A 21,747-nucleotide genomic window follows, 5' to 3' on the forward strand; every position below is an offset into this window, starting at 1 on the left:
ATATGTATGTCAGCGGAGTGCGACCTTGAGACGCGTTTTAATGAGATCATGTGGAGAGTTTCCTCTGCAGAGATTTAGGCAGAAAGATAATGACTCTGTTGGAGATCCCTTAGGGGGCTTCATGAGGGACTCGTGATTATAAACAAGACATTAAACATCATGGGAGCCATTTGTGGAAGAAATTTATTAGCATTTAACAGCATATTAGTGTCGTACACTAACCGTTTTTTATTATTCTACCAATCAGTATTTTGATTAATACATTTTCTAAATGCTTTTTCCTCCAAAATGTCCTCTCTTAAAAAAACAAGGCCCCTATATTTGAATTTAGAAATGAAATGCTTGAGTTTTTAGAATGTTAAATATTATAAGACTAAATAAACTAAAATAGACTTTGTAAATAATCAGTGTCTCCTATTGCAATATAGTGAATCCCAACCAGTTTGCAGTTTGATATTCACAGGGTTTTCTGTGGAACAAAACTCCAAATTATTTGTGAAAAGTGTGCCACAGATGTTTTCCTAGAGCATAACTAAAATATTGTAAAGAAAATGCAGCTTAGGAAGCTGAAGTAGCAGACACAGTGTTACTTCACATACTACTGGAAAGAAGCCAATGCAGGAGAACCTTTATTTTATTTTTGGGGCTGATTGGTTGAGTCCCCAAGAGTGGGGAGAAGGAAGAGCTGGATGTTAGTGTCTGCTGTCGCTTCAAGATTGTGTCCACTGTGCATATGAATGCATAATAAAGCTAGATTTATAGTTGACACATTAAACTTGGGCCAGGGGGTGCACACATTCCCTACACATTGATCTCATGAACTGTCGCACCGACTGGTTGAATACCTCCAAATTTTTGTAACTTGCATAAGGCGTCAATGTTTACAAACCTGAAAACTCTATTTAGTTTAATTCAAGGCAAAATTAAGTGCATGTGACTTTGACTGCACTAATGTGGGCTTGTTTGTTTGTTGTGTAGGTGATAGAGAAGAACCCAGGAGGTTGGTGGTACGTGCAGATTGGGGAGATGGAAGGCTGGGCCCCCTGCTCCTACATCGACAAGCGCAAGAAGCCCAACCTCAGCAGACGGAGCAGCACTCTCACCCGCCCCAAAGTCCCTCCACCGGCTCCCCCGATCAAAAAGCAAGACTCAGAGGAGGCTCCCCAGCCTCTGAACCCTTCCTCCAAAGCCACGGAGCAGCCCAGCAGGCCAGTGTATGAGGAACCGGAGTACGATATTCCCGCAATCGGATACGAGGGCGAATCTGACAGTGAGTTTCTGAAGAACGATCGCTCCCAAGAGGTGAAGACCAGCAATGTTGTCTCTGAAAAGTACCACAGCTCCCCTCCATCAAGTAAAGCTCCACCTCCAGTCTGCAAAGCTTCCCCAGTTTTCGCTCATCGAAGAACCTCGTTCAGATCTGTGGAAGAGGTCAGTAAGGAGGAGTGCATCTATGAGAATGATGGCTTCAGACTGAGCAGCGGCCTTGAAGGAACCAGAGGTAAAGGTTCCAGTGAACCCAGCTCTCCAAGGAGCTACCATTCCTCAACAGTCCCAAGGAAACCTTCTGGATCTTCCCCTCTAGCTGGTCTAACCAGGAAAACGATGACGCCAGAGATGAGCAGAAGAAGCCAGACACTTGGCAGACATGTAGACATGAGGTCTCAGGACAGCAGCCCTCACTCTTCATCAGACGAACTAGTCAGAGGTCCAAAGAAAAGTTCTGCCCTTAAGCGGGATATCGAACCAGGAATCGGTCAGAGCCCTTCCACCAGACCCAAGCCGTCTGTCAGACCTAAACCCCTCCTGACCAAATCAGAACCCCAGAGCCCTGAGAGAATGGACATCAGCTCTCTGAGACGGCAGCTGAGGCCTGCCAGTCAGTATCGACATACCCTCAAACCGACTCGTGGGGATGACTCGGAGACAGCTTCTGTTATCTCCTCAGAGGGCTCCATGTGTTCGCGCAGCACGTCCGATCTGTCTTCTGTGTACTCTAAGGGGAGCCGAGGGGACTCAGACGTGGAAGGCCCTATTTTGTACCGCTCTGTCGATGTCTACAAGAAAGTCCAGGACTCTGAAATCAGCTTTCCAGCAGGAGTGGAAGTTGAGGTTTTAGAGAAGCAGGAGAGCGGTTGGTGGTACGTCCGCTGGGGCTCAGAGGAGGGCTGGGCTCCCTCTTATTACCTTGAACCTGTCAAGAAGGTGGGTGAGCCAAGTGTTTTGGAGTCAAATCGACAACGAAATAGTGGGAAAAAGTCTAACAGCCTGGAAAAGAATGAGAAGCATGTTTTAGCTCTGAATAACATCAACATTCAGGGTCTGACCCAGCAGCACCAAGGATTGAGAGGAAATTCTCCTCCGATTCCCTCCAAGCCCCCCGGAGGCTTCTCCAAACCCTCCGGACTGGTTAACGGAGGTGTACGTATGAGAAACGGTGTGCGGCAGGTGGCAGTCAGGCCCCAGTCTGTTTTTGTGACCACATCACAGACCTCTAAGGATTCCTACTACATGACTGGTTCCTTACGGAGAAACGAGTCCCTAGGCAGGAGTGACCACTACAGCTCTGGTTCTGCCACTCTCGGAGTTCGCAGAAATGCCTCCTTCAGTACTGTACGACCCCACGTTGTCGTCGAAAGCCAGACGAGGCCAGTTGAACGCTCCGGTCTGGGATGCTCAGGAACCGCCTTCAGCACCTCCAATGTCCCTGATGCCTTGAGCAGAGTGAGCCAGCGCAACGGGATCCCAGTGTCCACAGTGCGTCCCAAGCCCATCGAGAAGAACCAGCTCATCCACAACAACCTCGGCAGGGATGTGTACGTGTCCATTGCAGACTACCGTGGCGACGAGGAGACTATGGGCTTCACTGAAGGAACATGTCTAGAGGTTCTGGAGAGAAACCCCAACGGATGGTGGTATTGCCAGGTGCAGGACAGCCTGCTTCCCCGCAAGGGCTGGGTCCCGTCTAATTACCTGGAGCGGAAAAAGTGAAACCCAGTCCCCCTATATGATGTCTCCTTAGAGCTGTGGGCCGTGAGTCCCCAAGAATGTTACCCCCAACCTCCCTTAAGCAATATGTCCTTGATAATGTAGACTTATGAAAAGATGGAGGAAATAGGAAGGAACACTTTTCAGAGAATGAGAGAAGGAAGCAGAACACCTCTGAAGCAGGAAGGCAGAGGAAAACATTGACATATTAAGGGAGAGGTTTCGATTCTGCAGAAGCCAAGCAGGATACTGGCTTTGCTGATGATGGCCAATAAGTGCCTTTTGTGTTTGATCACCTGATGGCAGAACTTTGAATCAACCAAATCTTTCTTCAAGAGTGCCATAGTCCTGCGAACACCACCAAGAGTTTTACTATTTACAACATCCTGATTCCAGTTCCTGATCAAACCGATTGAAGAGCAGAGATCGAAGATGACGACTACGAAATCTCTCTTTTTTTTAATGTCTGTTTCATTGTCACGTTTTGATGCAAGTCTTCCTCTGAGAATTATTTCTGCCGTCTTGGAACATCTGTTTAAAGCTCAAACTTACTCTGAACAAACTGGTTGGCCTAAACTGGTGCTTACATTCCTCAAACATGTGATGATGATATTCAAACGTTTATTTAGTGACATGGAAAAACTTGGAAGTTGGATATTTAGTTTTTTTAACGTATGTCTTTTAGACCTAAATTCCAGACAAAACAATTAGCTTACAAAGATTTTAAATCTTTTCCTGTATGTGTTTTGTTTCATGTATGTAATATAAAGCTGCTGTCACTGCAACATGTGAAATGAATCCCAGGGACACGCTCAAAATGTGATCACACCAAATAGAAACAGCTTTTCATTGGCAGAACATTTTCTACTTTACCTGTTTTTATGATACAAAATGAACAGATTTTTAATTAAAAATATTTAAAACTTTTTCTGTTCCTGAAGAACTTGACATGTTTTCACAAGATTAAAGAACAATGGAAACAATATGTAAAAAAATGTTAGTAATGCTGTCCAATAGATTTTTAAAACTAATTTTAATGTTTTGAATCATTTTTATTCAATAAGTATCCTAATATCCTGAAAATAAAACTATGGACACAAGTACCAATAATTCCCCATGATACATCACATTCAGAGTTATAGCTGAACTTTCAGATTCATAATCAACGGATGTTCAAGACAGCTGAAATACATTTTCTGACACACTTAGGCTTTATGTGTATTTTATTTTATTATGTTTCTGCTGGACAGTATCATAATCTCTAACAGAGTACATAAACTGCTCAGAGTCTATTTTAACGAAACCATAAAGTTTTTTTCTTTGCTCTGTGATTGCACAACAGCAATAACGAGGAACGAAGTGGTTCTGTTTTGGAAATTAGTGCACTTTAAAACTTTTTAGTGGTGCATTAATGTAAAGATGCAGTAAATACTCAGCATATTATTTATTCAATTTTTTGTCATTTTTATTTAAATTTGCAGCTCAAACTCTTGATGTGAAAACTCTTGATGTTTTGGTACAATTGGCGAAACAGAGACCTCGTGTGGAGGTTGAGAGGTACTACAAGATTTTCTACCTCAGCGCAAGAATGAAAATGCGCTGCTGGTCAGTGAGTATCTCAGAAATTTAACTTTCTCTTTCAATCATAGTGCAGCTAAATTTACTGAATTGATTTGTTACTATTTAATTTTGTATCAGACAATAATTTATTTTTGCATTTCTTTATGCTGTGGGCTGCAACTTTAGCAAAGCACAAGCACTTCCTTCATCTTTATTGGTCTTTACATAATGCCTGATTTAAAAGCATATTTATTATGAGGTTTTTATGATTTAACAATCAGCATATTCACCCTTTCTAAGGATCTGTTCATCAAATAATTATCTGGGTCTCTGCCTCAATCAGAGTTCAAGAATCTTGGAGATTGTTCATGAATGATGGAGAGGAGGAGTGATGGAGAGGAAAGTGAGAGCTCTGCTCCAGGCTGCTGAACTGAGCTGAGCTGAGCTGAGCTGAGCTGAGCTGAGCTGAGCTGAGCTGAGCTGAGCTGAGCTGAGCTGAGCTGAGCTGAGCTGAGCTGGGAGGTGAAGATCTTGATTTTGTTCTCCTTCCACCTTCCATCCTTCATTAGTTATGGACCATAACTGAAAAGAACAAGACACAAGCATTTCCTCCAGTAGGGGATTTTCAGGGTACGGCACCTTAAACATAATACTAAGACAAGTTAAGAACTGAATTTTTTACATTGTGTCCCATTACAACCACAAACCTCAGCTTCTTTATTGATTTTGTATGTTGTAGACCAACACAGTTTGGAGAATAAAGTGGAAGGAGGGCAGGCACATCATGTGTAGAGGCTCCGGCTCCTCGATGCCGGATTGTATAGAGATGGTCGACTCCTCAGGCTTATTGCTATTTGTCGATCTCCTCTATGTCCAGTTCTTCCTCCCCAGCTACTAAAGACAAAGGTCTTCTAATGCTAAAAGTTAGAAAACCAAATTTTACTTACAATAAGTTTTAAAATCAGTCGGGTTGGAAGGACAGCATCTTTGATCAGCATTTTTCATGTCTTGTCACAGATTTAGGTCTGGACTTTGACTAGGCCATTTTAACACATGGACATGCTTTGATCTGAATGATCCCACTGTGGCTCTAACATTAGGGTGGTTGTATTGCTGGAATCTTACAACCTATCCAGCTACATGACAATCGGGATGATGTACTTTAATCTTCTGCCACACAAAGTTTGGTAGTTTTGTTTGCAGGTCAGTAAGTTGGACGTCGTCTGACTTTATCCAAGCAACTTCTTCCATTTTCACCCATTTCCGTTAAGGTTTGTGGCTGTAGTGAGACAGAATGCAGATGAAATGTTGCTGTTACCTCTGTGATCCAAACCCAGCTGACTTAAAGGAAAACAAGCGTTGATGTTTCATGACTGCAGCCAGAGTGAGGATGTTGATTGGTCCCTTTATGACGACGGCATTATGTAAATGTGTTGAATCACTTCAGCTCATGTTATGACTGCATACTGCTTCGTTTGGTTGCTCTGAACCTTTGTTCAAGGGAATCTTTCTGTACCAAATCTACATTTGCCTGTGCAGCATTTAACTATGCTTTAAATTTCTTTTTTTTCTGTGTTTTATTTGTCAAAAGTTGAAATGTACCCGTGAGGATATGTGCAATAGACAGAAACGGCGCCGCAGATGTAAAAGAAAAAAAGAAAAAAAGAATAAGTCTGCTGGGGATGGACGTCCCGGATCAAACCGAGGCCCTGAAACACATCGGACCAAAGCGGGAGGATCTCCACTGAAACCCGCTCCGGAGTCACATCACATCCATCTGGCAGCGGAGAGCCATGAGCCCCGTCTTCAGGGGCCCTCCGCTGCCCCGCTTTGAGCTGTCACGTTCGTGCCTGACTGGAGTTTTGAGATTTTTGTGTGTTGTTGTTTTTCCTCGCCCTCGGGAGCGCGTCCTCCCTCTCAACCCACAGGAGCGTCTCTGCTGACATTCCCCCCCTCTCTCGCTGTCAGACCCAGTCAGACCTCCTCGCCGCCGTTTGCCACGGTAAAGGTGACATTTGGGAGCGTAGGTGATGGCGCGCTCGCTGACGTCAGCCGGAGAGTCTCGGCAGTAAACAAGAGACCTGAGAGACGAATCCTCCTCCAGGCCATTTCCGCTCTATCCATCATCTTCCAGGGTGTTCACCAAACAGAAAAATCTGTTATTTTTCTCAGCGCAGAGCCCCCAGCAGGCCGCACTGACGTGCTACAGGTCAGCGCACACGGCTCTCCGTCTCGTTAGGGGCTAGAAAGCCTTCAGTTTGAATACTTTAAGTCAAATTTAAGGAATAAATCTGCTGCTGAGAGTTAAATGAAAAGCTTGAAACCATTCAGAGCTCTGGAGGGAATGTTGAAGATGTCTAACCTTTCAGCTTTAGAGCTTTACAGTTTAAAACACCTGGAAAAAAACGACTAACTCAGATATGATTTCTGTTTTCATCTGGAAAGAAAATAAACTTTGGAAATTTGGAAAAGAGAACATTTGGCAAAATGTTTAGCAGGTTCATGTCCGACAGCTTAGCTTAACTATGTACATTAATTTAAATCTGTTTAAAGATTAAATCTGGTAAAAGTTTAAACTTACTGGGAATAAAATGATCATTTTAGATCAATTCCTGCTAATTTGCAGTGAAAAGCTCCAGTTTCACTATAAAAGTTAAAAAATGTTAAAATAATGTATTCTTTCTGGGATTAACCAGGATTATGTAGAATATGGCCACTGAAAAAGGGGAATTCTTACTTTTTTCTCAGAAGATTAAAGTCAAAACTCTGATTTGGGGATTACGTCACACCCAGCTGAACAATGTTTCAGTTGCATTTTGTTTCAGTTGCATTTTGTTGCCACAGTGTTATTTGGAAATTAACATTTCTGATTTCCAATTTGGAAAAATCAACTTAAACATCCCTGAAGACTTGAATAGTTACAATTTGATATTTTCTCATTTTCCTTTGAACAGTGGATTTGGGGATCACCTCACACTCTGTTTAGTTGCTCCTCTGTTGGTTTGCTTCCCAGTAAATCATCCAGTCTTTCCAATGTTGTTCTGGAAAATGTTCCTCAGTGTCTGGATACATAAACTGCACATAAATAAACAGTTTATTAGATGAGTTTTTTTCACAGGAACTATTTACATGTTCCAGCGGAGTTACAGCTTCCATCTGAAACAGTGTTGACGCTTCGGGATTATTCCCAGATCCGACTGGATCCTGGATGTCCTGAGTGCAAAATGCACCATGGTTGTCAGGAAGATCCACGGATAATAAATAAGTTAGACGAAAATATCAACACAGGTCAGCATCATGTTGCGTTGGTTTTATGAACCACATTCTGAATATTTGGGAAAATTTAATGTTTGCTTCTTTCTTTCTTTTTTTTTTAGCAAATTGCTACATTTCCATTTTTTACTTTCTAAAACTTTAAAAATCCCATTTTGTGCAGCTCTCCTGTGATTCCCTCTTTGACATTCTTTCAGTCCGAAGTGGAATTAATGGAGAATTGGGAATAATTTGAAGCTGCTCGTCTAACTCTCAGCATCACTCCAGAACAGATTTTTTATCCGAGCGTCTCTCAGCCGCAGCGAAAGGTTTGTGGACCTGGTGAGGATCTGTTGGTTTCCATCCACCTGCAGCTCTGCTTTCCAGATCCCTCTGGACGTCCCAACCGTCCGCTATTATTCATTTAAAAGCAGCTTGATGAAACGTCACACTTCCTCCACACAGCTAAGTTTCCTCTTCCTCTTGAAATGTCCTGGTTGTCTCAGAGAATGTTGATAGGATGTGTGTTTCAGAGCAGGTGTGTTCAGGTGAAGGAGGATGCAGGGAGACGGGAGGTGAAAGCGTGTTGGTCAGCGTTTGAATCGGATTTAACTTCAGATTCCGCATCTCCCTGAAGTGTTTGAGGAAGTTTTTGGGAAACAATGGGTGTGAGCCGGTCTCTGTCTTTGCTTTGCTCCTTTCTTGTTTTGTTCAGAGGAAAACTGAAGGTGTTGAAGTGGATGTGGAAAGTTTCTTTGCATGTAATGAAACCAAGTTTGTGGAAGGGGGGTGTTGGTGGTGAGAGGAGCAGGTTTGGTTGGAGAGGTTTAGGAAGTGAAGGCTGAGGACGATTCTGCAGGTTTTTAATTTACTTTCTGGTTTAGTTTAAGAGGTCGAGAAGGAAGAGGAAGAGGCTGTGTTGAGGAATGAATCTCTGCTGTGGCTGTTTTCATCTGAGTCCTTGGTTTAATTAGGACAACGGTTCATCTTAAGTAAAGTTGAGTGTGCGCATATCCCAGAGGTCCTGATCATTCAGAGAACAGAATTCATCTCCTCCCTGCTGTGCAACGCAGAGTGCCAAAAAATCCCACCAGAAGGTTCCTGCAGATCGTAAATCCTGCTCTGTAAATCCTGACAGAGAACCAGTTTACCAGCCATGCTAACAAACAACTGCAGGCCTTCAGTTGGACCAAACGAGGTGCTACTCTTCCATGTTTCCTCTGTTTCTTTCTCTGCGTTGGGTTAAAGCCTTGCCGACTCCTTGTTTTCAGAAGACGTGCCATGAGGACTGAAAGTCCGGATGTTTCCCGATCTGAGACCTTCCCTTTTGAAAACAGGGCCGTTTCTTATCTCCAGCTTCATTTTGACGAGTCTCGATGTCTTTCTCTTGTTTTGTACATCTTCTACATGTTTACAATGTACCTGCCCAAAAGATAAACGATATTAAATGTGTTATCTTTGCTGTTTTCACTCGTCTCCTGCTCATTTGCACCATTTACCATTCATTAGATCCAGGTGTGTTTGAGGAATGATGCATCCAAACGCTGTAGTACAGTGTAGATCCGACATAAGGACTCAGTGCAAAGATGAGACAGGAATTGAGATAAATGAGCAGCAAAGGTCCAGAGAAAACCTGTTAAACTACTGATTAAGACTCTAAAAATGAGCTTTAGTCTAAAGTTACTCCAGCTAATTTTCTTAACCCAAGAGAGAAGTTGAGAAGATGGACTGGACAAATGGAATTCCAGCAGCAAAAGAAAATGTTTAACAGTCTACAGTGTTTGATAGCAAATTCAAATGATTCATTCAAGCAGAACCTACAGTTTCTTAGCCACGTGGCTAACTAGACAAAATGATTAGAAATGAGCAATTCCAGGTGTTTTCATGCTATGATGCACAAGATTTCCTCAAAGATTTCCTAAAAGGGTAAGCAATATTAACATTTTATATATAAAGTCATTTTAGACAATTGGCAATTAAAAAAAATTCTGTTAAAATTAATATCCCACTAAAGAAAATGTATTAAATCCAAAAACAACAAAAAAGTTAAATATCTTAGTTACTAATATGGAAAAAAAATAATTCATATTGTTTTGAAGATTCATGCTGATTTTGTGGCTTTACCATTTTTCTTTTACTGCGCTAAAAGTAAAAATGACTGAGCTGTAAAGGTTTTCGGCCCCTGATCCAAACTAACCACAGGGTGAAATGCCTGGACATTGCCACGTGGGGGAGCTCTTTCTCCAGCCTGTAAATGGTTTCCAGGTGAATAAAGCTGCGAGCTTCAGGGTCGATATCTGCTCTGACATTTGGAATGAAATTCTTTTGTAAGCGGCTCTTTTAAAGCTCATATTGTTGGATGTTAACGTTGAGAGATGATGATCTGCGGCAGAGATGTGAATACTCAGATGAACAATCTGCTCAGTCTTTCTTTTCTTGTTATAACTCTTCTTCATAATCCTCAGTCAGTTCCTTTGTGTGGAGACGATCTGAATCAGGTACATGAAGGAGGCAGAAAACTTCAGAACGCCTTCAGCTGAGCATTCATGACCTCTGACCCCAGACCTCTGGGCTGGGGTCAGAGGTCAGAGTAGCGGAACAAGTCAAAGTCGGGCCGGGGGGCGGGGCTACTGACCGGACCCTTTATCCTCAAATAATAAGGCTCATGATAATTTAAATCAAATTCAACTCAGAGCCTGGAGCAGCTAGCAGCTGCTGAAGCTAGGTTTATTGTTGACAGTTTTTGGCTTTTCTTTCCATCCTTCTCACTTTGCCGCTCCACTCATGTTAACTTAGTCCGTAAAAATGCTCTAGCTGCTTCTCCATCCGTTTCCAAGTGAATGACGTTGGTGGATGGCTGGTAACAAGTTTTACCCAGAATACACTTGGAGACAATGTTGGCGATCCTCTTGTAATTTTGCGTGTCATAAAGTTAAATGTTGGGGTAAATATAAAGCCAGTCATGTAGCACAACATTTTATTAAATGAGTACAATGAAAATGTTCACTAAAACATGTTACTTGCGCTAACTGTAACGTACTAGTCATAAATGTTAGCTGTGCTAAAGAGCCGTTATCAAATTTAGCGGAAAGTAACGTTAGAGCTATCTTCACTTCTAATATCTGCTGTTGAAAGACTAGAAACCCCAAGCACCAATTTAACTACCTTATTCTACGAAGCCCTGTTTTGGTCTTTGTTTCTTGTTTGAAACTTCAAAATAAAGGCATGAAGTCCACTAAGTGTTTTCAAAGTTAGCAAACATGAACAAATTTATTATTTCATTCACTTCCCCTCTACCATCGCCAAACCACAAGCACAGAATGAAAGAGAAATTGATGCATGCTACTTTCTATTGATAGTATTTTAATAATGAATCAAAAACGTTTGGCTCAAACACATCTGGAAAGTTTATTAACCACAATCATCCAGCTCACACTGCTGCTTTAAATGAAGAAACAAAAAGATTTCTGTGCCACCAACAGAGCGCATATACATCGTTTTTCCAGCTTCCTGCAGGAACGCCAGCAGCGTTCCACTCAGAAGTTCGTTTGGTCCCAATGTTCAGTTTGGGTGAACAAAAGGAGGGTTTCATCTCAGGTGTGACGGCGAGATTTAAAGAAAGTGTAGATGTGCAGCCGTGTGAGGAAGCCGAGCTCCATAAACATCAAATAGATGCAGGAAAAAAAGCACACACACATGAACCAAAGCAGTCCCCACGTCAGTGATGGACAAATAAATATTACATTACAGGTTCATAACATTCAAGGAGCGTCTTGAGTTCTGTGCATGAAGGATAATAAAAACAGCATCACACTGAAAGTATAAAATCATTTACAAGTCAATGTCTGACAGACAGACTGCAGGTTGGGGATTTATTCCAAAAAGTTACAAACAGAGGGCAGCTTTTTGATTTGGTCTGCACAGAGTAAGGAGAGAGCAACGCTGGCCTAAACACTTACAAGATTACAATCAGTAGCCTCATAAAGTGACGTTTCCATTACTATACACTGATATAATAAGTGCTATAAACACAGAGGTGGGGAGTGAGGGTCCCTAATGTGGCTAAATAAACACCATAAATTACAGCAAACACCTGAAATCGGGTTTTGATTGTACTGCAAACGTCTCTCCACAGCATCAGGTACAAACAAACACGTTTCTGATCTCATGGTTTCAATAAAGAAGAAAACAAGGAGAAATCTTAGGAGCAAACGTAAAAGTAAAAACACAAAGAGGTGGTTCTTTTTCCTCAGTTTAAGTGAATACATTTCTTTAAACTTATAAATTAACATTCAAATGTTGGGTTAACACTTAAAGCAGTAGCGAATTCAAACCAGACCGTCGGAGGAGGGCGAGTGAAACGTCCCGGCGGCAGCAGCAAAACTCAGAGCCTTTAATTCATTATCTACAAACGGAAACGCATGAACAGAGCTACGTTCAGAGCATCGCCTTTCCTCTCACTTCCTCCATCTTACATGCTAGAACTTCTAATCTTCTGGTCCCAGATGACCTTTGACCTCTACCACATTACGGTCATCTGGAGGAGAAAAGGTGAACTGAAATTTAAAAGCTGTGTGATGGACACAGATGATCCAACAGCTGGCAGAACCACTTTGACGTTAACTTCTGCACATCTCGGTTTCACTACAGCACTGCATCAGGTTGAGGTCTGGACTTTGACTAGGTCATTGTAACACCTGGATTCTTCTGTTTTTCACCCGTTCTGTCACAGTTTGGATGGAGTGTCAGCCTCAGTAATTGCCCTGTTAAGAAGCTTGAGCTGCTGATTGCGGCCTGTAGACTCTGAGATGGCGCCCTTCCATGTTTTGTCATTTCTTTGACCTTTGGACCGTCGCGGGGTGGACACCGGGACGTCAGCTGCCCTAAACGATGTCCGCTTGAAAAATGTTTTTCTCTGCAGAATGAAACAGTTTGGAGATTATCTTACAGTCGTTCTAAAGTCATCGGCTGATTTTCAGAGCTGATGTCTTTCAGTCCTTTGTTCTGAAAATGTGTAAAAACTCCAGAGCAACAAAAGTCCCAGTTTTTTTGGAAGAGTTCATGGCTGCATCTGATCAGCAGCTTTCCTTCTTTCCATCTATACACAATGTTTCCATTTTGGTAGGAGGTTGTTTTTATGCAGATTTAAGACTTTCTACAGAATGGATGATCATTTGTTTCCTGAGCTGGTAAACCTTGGACTTATTACTACATTTTCTTTTTACAATAAATATAAATTATATACTAAAAAAATTTAGGGCTATAAATCATTGAAATATTTAAAGAAATAATCAATTTGAACTTTTCTTTTGTCCTTCCACTAAACTTTCAGTAAAGGATCTCTGCTGCTGATGAAGCTTCTGTCACAAAGTGTATTTTACATCTAAAATATTCAACAAGGAAAATGGGTTTCTACAAAAATAGTTAGATTTCGTGTGCTTTTAGTTTCTCCTCTGAGTGAAGAGCTGTGGCAGTCTGAGCCACACAGCAGCATCGTTTGGTTCTCCATCGGGGTTTTTGGAACACAGAACAGGTTCTGTGCGTTAAGGCAGGAGGCTGATGGCAACAATCCTTTAACTCTTGGGATGGGAGGATTCTTTATATTCAACACTCACAGTGTGTCAGGCAGATCTTTATAGGTAGAATTTGGATAAAAATTGTATTCAGAAATGGCAGCTGGTCCTGAGGAGTAACCAAATGACTGTTTTCTGTAAGAAATCAGAGCTGCAGATTTTGCAGGTTTGAGATTGTTTCAGCAGATGAGTCTCAATAAATGCTGATTTCAGTGCAACACACCACACTGCACAGCAAGCAGCTAGCTAGAACGACATTAGAGCTACTGACGATTTGAAATAAAACTACCATCAAGGTACGTTAGATTATACGAGTACAAGAGAGGTTACAATCCTACTGGAGACTCAGCACCGCTGGGCGTCTCTAACACCGAATGTCACGATAAAGCAGCCGAGCTGCGCCCAGTAGCACACAGACACAAGTTGTGACGTACTGAGGATGACGTGCAGCAGGCGTGCTTCGCCACGCAGAGCGTCAGTCAACATGTGGAGGAGCCGTCAACACATTCAGCCCCAAACTGGCTCGGTAGCTTCAGGCCCAAATTGCAGCCAAAGGCTCCAAGACCAGATGAGTTCAGGTTCTTCCTCACTGAAAGCCTTCTCCAGTCCCAGAGGAGGAAAACAAAAGTCCCTGAACGTCACCGACTGTTGGTCAGACTGAGGCGCTCTTTACGTGCTGCGATACGTCTTGATGATGTCTTTGATCTGTCTCCTGCAGATGGGACAGCAGGCGTTGGACATCTTCTTCAGCTTGAGGCCGCAGGCGTAGCAGAGACACATGTGTCCGCAGGTGTAGATGACCGAGTCCACGGCGTTCTCGTAGCAGATGGAGCACTCGTCGGCCCACGGGCCCCGGCCCGACGGGAACGTGGGAGACTTGGGGAGGCTGACCGGGGAGCTGGGCGTCGTTCCTGCAGCGACAGCACAAAGCAACCAACATCGTCAGAAGTATCGCCATATTTTAATGGTATGTGGGTTTCTATTATTTTCTATTTTTCTATTGTGACTGCGATTAATTAGTTACAGACCCTGCAATTAACTTGGTTAAAATTTTGATTGACATCAATGGAAAATCATGTGTGAGAATTTTCATTCAACTTCACAAACATGGACAAATTTATTGATAAATTTTCTATAAAAAAAAAAACTAATGATTTGATTTTTGCTTCATCACATATTAAAGTTTAAGGGCGTGTAAATAGCAGATTTTCTTTTCTTTTCTCCCAGTCCTGTTTTCCTTTGCTTTGGGTTCTGTTGGGACATCTAGTGGTTACTGGAAGGAACAACAAAAATGCCATGAAACTGTAAATCAGACACTGAATGGGACTTAGATGTGGATCTGTCAGTGAATAAGCTTCATGTGGGACATATCAAACATTTTCCTGAGACGGTGACGCTCTGGAACTGCAGTGGGATCAAATCTCTCCACCATCTCAAAAACACATTTCCATGTTTTCCTGTGGGGCAGCAGGTTCCCCGTCTGGGCCGACCTACCTCCGGCTGAGCTGCAGTAGGCGGCCGAACACAAGCCTCCGTTCAGGACCGGGTCGGAGACGCCGCTCCCCAGGGCGCTGGGCGTGTGTGGGGAGGAGGAGGGCGAGCTGGGGTTGGACGTGGCCCGTGGGTCCCCAACGTGGGTGGAGCCTAGCCGAGTGAAACAGAGCGCATGAATTCCTTTAGATGGAGGAAATCTGTCTTCGATTGGTTGTTTCCGCTGGAAACCAAGATCGTTTTCACCAGGACAGTAATGAATACTGCCGGAGGAGGTCGGGTAGAAAAATTAAAGGTGTGTTCAACCTTTAATGGCTAAATATTAACAAAATACAGAAATACAGAAACAATAAATATAGCTGGATGTTACTGGTGGCTATAAATCTCATTTCCAGTCGGGTTCATGGCCGACTCCTCGCTGTCCGGTCCTGCCTCCGTAAAACGACCCTGACAGCACCGTGCTGACAGTTTGAGGTGGCGACACTTTGGTCCTACAACCCTTCCCAGATTGATGCACACCTACAGTTGCTTCTATTGGCTTCCATTTGTAAAGTTACACAGAAAGTAACAGCAAATTAATAATAATTTGGATTATTTAGCTTGTCATAAAAAATTGGGATTCATTTTTAAAGTCATATTTTCAACATGTTCAAAATTAAATATTTTATTAGCATCTACATATCTCACTTCAAACTGAATATTTAGTTAGCAAGTTAAACATTTAGCTTGCTAACTAAATATTTAGTTTGGGCCTAGATATGTAGTTTGTAAACTAAATATTTTGCTTTCTTGATACATATTTAATTTGAAAATGAGAACTTTATAAAAGAATATATAAAATAGTGAAAATATGACTCTAACCCTATTTATTATCTCATGACTGTCCAAATAACTCAGATTATTTCTGTTAACTTTTGCCTGTATAACTCTACAAACGCGCCTCCAGCTTCTCGTTCATCGCCGATATTTTTCCACCTGCATTGTTAGACATGAACATTGTACAGCAGCAAACTCACAGCTTCTGTGAACAATTAATTCATCTTAATTCCTTTGGACAATAATTCCATATTTTAGCACAACTTTTCTAATTAGCTGACGTATAATTTTTCCATGTCTAAGGCGCAGAGAGCAGTGCTGTTGCTCTGCAGCAGCCGGGCTCTTTGGTCTTTCTGCATGAAGGTTTTATGCAGCTGCTGTTTTTGCTTCACAAAAGCAGTATTTACATTTTCCCAGCAGTTGAAGCGTTGCAGCCATGAAAGCAGAAAGAAAAGAAATTCCAGCACATTTATCACTGTAAAGAGGAACAGGCGCAGTCAGGAGTCGGCCGGCCGACACACCCATTTTATTTTACACAGAGGAGACAAATGGGAATTCCGAGTACAAGCATAGGGAACACATGCTGAAATGCCAGCGATGTTTGGAAAGCCGGGAGCTGGAGGAATGAGCGGAATGACAACTAGGATGTAAGAGCCGAAACATTGCTGCTTTAAAATAACCTGGTAAAAGTTGATAGGTGTTGTCACCATGGAGTGTCGGGAATCTGATCCCAGAATGATCGTTTACCTCCGTTCACATTTCCTGTTTTCACATTTTACCAAACCAATAAGAATCAAAAACAATTACAGATCTATGCTGTTTTTATGTTATACATTTTTAATTTTACACAAATATTTTCTCATTTTAATGGGTTATTTCCACTTATGTCATTTATTTAAGTATTTTTTCCTCACTTATTTTTATTTTTGCTTGCACATTTTTCTCCATCTTCTCCATTTTGTTTCTGTTTGAAGATGCCCGTTTCCTACCTGTGATGAAAAATGTATCAATCATCTTATCCATGCAAGACAAAGACACTTTATTTTTACTTAAAGCAGAAACCAGGAGGCATTAAAAGGACCCAGCTTGGTGAATCCTGTTAGAATTAGATCCTACAGAAGGATCTATTGAACTTCTGCAGCTTCGTTAGTTTGGCTGGAATTAACCTGAGGCAACAGGTCAAAGTGCTTTCTGATAAATCTTCAGTTTGCTTCTTCTCCAGCTCTTAATGTCCCTCAGTAGCTGTAAACATCTCCTAATATCGCTCTTTTCAGCAGACGTGTTAAAAACTAACATTAGCGTCAGCCAGAGGGGGCGTTGTTTGTTAAATGGCCGTTTGGACTTTTATTCTTCTCCAAATCGTCTAATGAACAAAGAATTTAATTTAAACAATAAACTACTCCAGATAGCGCCACAAATCACTTATCTCTCTCTGCTCTGATATTTACGCCGGCTTACAATCACAGCAGGGCTGGAAAACAGAATCTGCTTCATGCATTTAAATGCAAATCAGACGATCCACAGAGCGAGCATCTAATCATCCACACAGCGTTCCCATCAAACACTTTGCTGCTTCGCCACATAAGTACAGATTACTTTAATTACCCTCCCTGAAGCTCCCTGTCAAAAAACTCAGATTAACATTGGAAATCAGCTGCTGTGCATTTCAGGTACATAAGCAGAGACCACTCTGTTTCCTTTGGACTTGCTGCTGATTCAGGTTTGAAGGTCTGCTGGTTCCTCTGGACGGGTAACATAAAAACATCAGATCCAAACTCACAGTGATCTGCAGATGGATCAATCTGAACAGAGCCATCACACACACACACACACACACGCACACACACACGCACACACACACACACACACCCACACACACACACACACGATGGAGTTAATGTCCCCTTGGAGCCAGGTCAGTATTTCTGTCCCTGCAGCTCGTGGATCTAAATCAGGATCTGTTTGATGTTTGATGTGGCGTGATGGGTCGGGGCTCGGGTTGAGACATGGCATCTCTTTTGTTTGCATGCCAGTGGGTGTATGTGTGTGTGTGTGTGTGTGTGTGGGGTGGGAGATCAGCCTGGTCCTCCCAAGCCCTCTGGTGCCAACTGCAGTGTATACGAGTGTTACTGTGCTGCAGTTTGGAGTGTTTTACAAGTCATGCCGGGGAGGAACTCTGTCAGGAGGAGTAGCTTCTGTCTATAAACACACGGAGGCACCTGAACACCTGATAGAGGGATAATAAAATTTAGCCTTGGTAAAACGACGTTTCAGACCAGCGATGACCTTTAAAAGCCTCCAGAGGTTAAGATTTTCTCACTGCTGCACTTCTGCTCTAGTTCCAGAGGGGGGCAGTCTTGTTTGATACTCCAGTAACCATGGCAACTTTGGAATCAGAATAGAGTGCATTACAATGATCCAGATGATCCAAAACAAAAAGCATCTCATTGGTGGATGGCAGAGCTAAGTTTGGAAATGTTTATTAAATAATTTAAACGGAAAAAAACAAAGATTTAACATGATTTTCAAACACAAAACCAGAAGCAAATGGTTTTCTATCATTAGATTGTCAAAACATCAAAAGGCCCAAAGATCTGCTTTATCTTCACAATAAGTTTCTAATGCAAAGGTGTTTTAATTTTCTCTACAATAGAAGAAAACTGTCAGACATCGAGATTTTAACTGAACAAAAGCATTTTAGTAAAATGTGGAATTTAAAGTATTTACTTATTTTTCTGTTCACACTACCATGTGTTAAGGGAAGTTCTTAACCATGACATTTACTGTTGTTATAATGAAACTATAACTGAACTTTTATAAGTGAACTTGTCTCAGTGTTGAACAACACAGAAGGAAGAGGATGAAGATGTGAGGACATCTTCATCCTCTTCATCCTCTTCATCCTCCAGCTGGAAGTAGAGCAGAAGTTGAGAACATTTCACCAACACGGTGCGACTGCATCACCTTACATCAGATTATTGGCGCTCACTCGACCTGCTGCCTTTCCCTCTGTTTGCCTCTTCCTGTTAATCCCCACCGGGGGCCCACGGCCCCTGAAAGGCAGCTGAGGCAGGATCGGCCCTGATCCCGTCTGGATTAAAGCGACGGCTGCGAACAGCTGTGAGGCCGGCCGAGGCCACATCCCTGCTGCTGGGTCCACCCATCGGCTCAACCGACCCACTGCAACAGCACAGATGAAAAGAGGAATCTGCTGCTTGGAAATGGAATAAATGAATCAAAACAGGAAGGACAGACCTGAAAGGAGTCCCTTAAATAGTTGTTGTTGGTGTGAAACTCGATGACCCTTCACAGAAGAAACAACTCTTCATGTGAAAACAGAAGCTCTCGTTATGAGGACCTCATAAAGCCCGTTTGAGACAGAGGAGAGGAAAACTGCTCAGTAGTTGGAAGGTTAAGGTCATGAATAACCTCAGTGCATAAAATGTTAATGTTCTCCTTCTGTCTGTGCAGAAGATCCTATCGTTAGAGACAAAGAGGCCGCTCCGCGGGGAGGAGACGGTCATTCATCTCCGAACCGTTTGTCTCCATGTCAACGTGAAGCCAAGACCAGATCAGCTTAGAAATAAACGCAAACAAAACAGGAAATATTGTTTATAAAAACCACAAGCGAGAAACAGCCTGGATTTCCTGTTTTTAAGCTTTCAATGTGTTTCTAAAGTTTGTGTCACTTTATTCTGTCAAAATGGTCAAATACTGAAGGATGTTACAGCAGAACCTGGACTACAGTATTACCTTTGATAGAGCAACACTATTACTTTACAAAATGTAACCCATTCTGACCTTTGAACCCCAGAAATCCTGCAGGTTAAGGAACCACATTATGAATAGTAAACTTGAAACCTCCTCTAAAGGCCAAAGGATTTCTGCTGTTAAACTGTTTATCAGTTTTATCATCCAATTTGGATTTGGGCTCCAGATGACGACACAAACAACATAATCTGCATTTCTTTTTTAGATTATTTTGGCATGTTTGGAAATCCAGAAACACATTCTACTGTCCCTTTCATAGGCTGCACCAGGTGCTCACTGTGTATGACTGTATTCAGCAGAAAGAAGAACAGCGGTTTGAAATGGTGAACTGATCAGCATTTAAAAGAAGAAAATGTGTTTACTCATTTTTCCAGGAACATTTTACATTTAAACACGCAGACTGAGGCTGACTGGTGAAGGATTGCACATAAACCACCCAAACCTTAAACCTGCAGTGATCCCTCAGCAAATGATGCAGAAAGTGACACCAATTTATGCATATATTTTTCCTAAATGTAAATAGAAGCACAGAGTCTTTAAAGAACTTACTGCACTAAAATGTGAGCAAATATGTTTTCAGATTTCTGACTTAATTAAATTCTCCGAACACAAGACATGAACTGCTCAGAACATGTTAGTAGAACTTCGCATGAACAAAAAAAGACTAATCCTTTAATTCAGCGATGAGTTCCATCAGCTCCTGTTTTGTCGTGACCTGCACAGCGTGCAGACATGAATAAAAATGAGCAAACGATGTGGAAAACGACGGGAATAGCGGCTGGGATCAGAGAGGAACGGCAGCTGCAGCGAGCGAGCCGCTTCACTTCAGCACCGGCGTGTTGACATTTTAATAGGATCCATAATACCAGCGAAGTGGGTCAGCGGCTGAGCGTTCTGTTCCAGCGCCAGCGGGCGCCGAGTCCGCTCAGCATCTGAAGGTTCTGCCCTGCTTTCTGCTCGTTTTGGTCCAGTCCCGCTCAGAGAAGTTTTCCGGAGACCAGAAATAATTTGAAACCTGCAGGCGACGCGTCTCTGTAACCGATTCTGTCACGTTCAGCTCGTCAGGATGAACCGCCTGCGGGCCGAGTGTTGGGCTGCACAAAGGTCAGCTGGTCATTCAGTGCTTCTGCTGGGAAAACAATTTGATTTCATGTCAAATAAAATATCTGTCAAAAGCTGTGAAATCTTCCCTTCCTGAGCCGAGTTCTGACCTCATCGCAGGTTCAGATTAAACAGCGTTTCATTCAAGTTGATTCAAACTTTAGTTATTTGTCCCAAAAGACAATTTAATGTTTTCATAACTCATATCATCTAAGTGACTTCAAAGGAACATTGTTGATGGTGATGCTGTGGGCAGGAAAGATCTCCACTAGCAGTCAGTCAGCTGTGAATCTGAAAAGGCCTCTGACTGAAGACGGGGTGGGTAGATGTTGGAGTAGGGGAGATGATCCTTCCCCATCATGATGGATAGAAGATGGTTAGAAATTCTGCTCTGCATCCATGAACCCTCCTTTTCTCCACTCTGAGATTCACAGTCAGAGGTCAGAGGTCATAGTTCAGGCATTAAATGAGTTTTTGAGATTCTAGATCACTGCTCCCAGTTCTAAACTAACTTGTTCCAACATCATAACAGCTGATCTGGTTCAGGCAGCAGTTCAGTCATAAAGCCAGTAAAACCACAGCATGGTCACGTTCAACCAGCAGAGGCAACATGACGTTTTATATTCATGAGAGAAAAAATGTTTTTCTTTCAGGAGACTTTTTTTCATTCGGTCCTGAAAGACAAACTAAGCTTTGAGAGACTAAATGTTTTACTTTTTGTTTTGGTGATTCTCTGTTCTGCAGAAGTTTAACCACTTGGTAGGAAAACCAGCTGGACCAACCTGACGGACAGTCAAGTGTCTGACATCTGAGAACCAACAGATAACACAGTTTATGTATCTCTGATGAAATCTGAAATTAATTTGCTCTGAAATAATGTCAGTGGCTGGATCCTGAACCTGCTTCTGAAACTTCAGCCCTCGGCTTCTCCAAAGCTCTTCTTTTCTGAATTGTTTTAAATTGGCTACATTGGATTTAAATCCAGCAACAATCAACAACAAACAAGATAAAACTCTTTCTAGTCGTATTTCTATCTAGTTCTAAGCATTTTTTTCTTTTTTACTGAAGTTTTTTAGGTTTTTAAATAGGGGTTTTGTTTAGATCCTTCCAGTGTTGCATTATGTTCTGATTGTTTCGTAATTTGGTGCCAAATAGAACTTTGAAGTGGATCTACAGACACCAACCCTCAGAATGG

At 42.2% G+C, this 21,747-nt stretch overlaps 2 protein-coding genes across 3 annotated transcripts in view; one reads left to right on the plus strand and one right to left on the minus strand.

The window, feature by feature from the left end:
* sh3pxd2aa (SH3 and PX domains 2Aa) overlaps positions 1-9,270 on the plus strand; it is a 104,175-nt gene extending 94,905 nt beyond the window's left edge. For both annotated transcript variants that reach the window (XM_088006661.1, XM_014985673.2), the window contains one exon: positions 979-9,270. In XM_088006661.1, coding sequence (XP_087862787.1) covers positions 979-2,991 — 2,013 coding nt within the window. In that variant the 3' untranslated portion in view covers positions 2,992-9,270. The remainder of the gene's footprint in view (positions 1-978) is intronic.
* A 1,919-nt stretch (positions 9,271-11,189) lies between these two features.
* Positions 11,190-21,747, minus strand: part of neurl1aa (neuralized E3 ubiquitin protein ligase 1Aa) — a 45,425-nt gene continuing 34,867 nt past the window's right edge. The window contains exons 5-6 of the mRNA XM_014985671.2: positions 14,868-15,017; positions 11,190-14,284 (exon numbers count right to left, since the gene is read on the minus strand). Coding sequence (XP_014841157.1) covers positions 14,043-14,284; positions 14,868-15,017 — 392 coding nt within the window. The 3' untranslated portion in view covers positions 11,190-14,042. The remainder of the gene's footprint in view (positions 14,285-14,867; positions 15,018-21,747) is intronic.

The sequence above is a fragment of the Poecilia mexicana genome, unplaced genomic scaffold (assembly GCF_051168715.1).
Source record: "Poecilia mexicana isolate PSO_F unplaced genomic scaffold, ASM5116871v1 scaffold_1, whole genome shotgun sequence".
Lineage (NCBI taxonomy): Eukaryota > Metazoa > Chordata > Actinopteri > Cyprinodontiformes > Poeciliidae > Poecilia > Poecilia mexicana.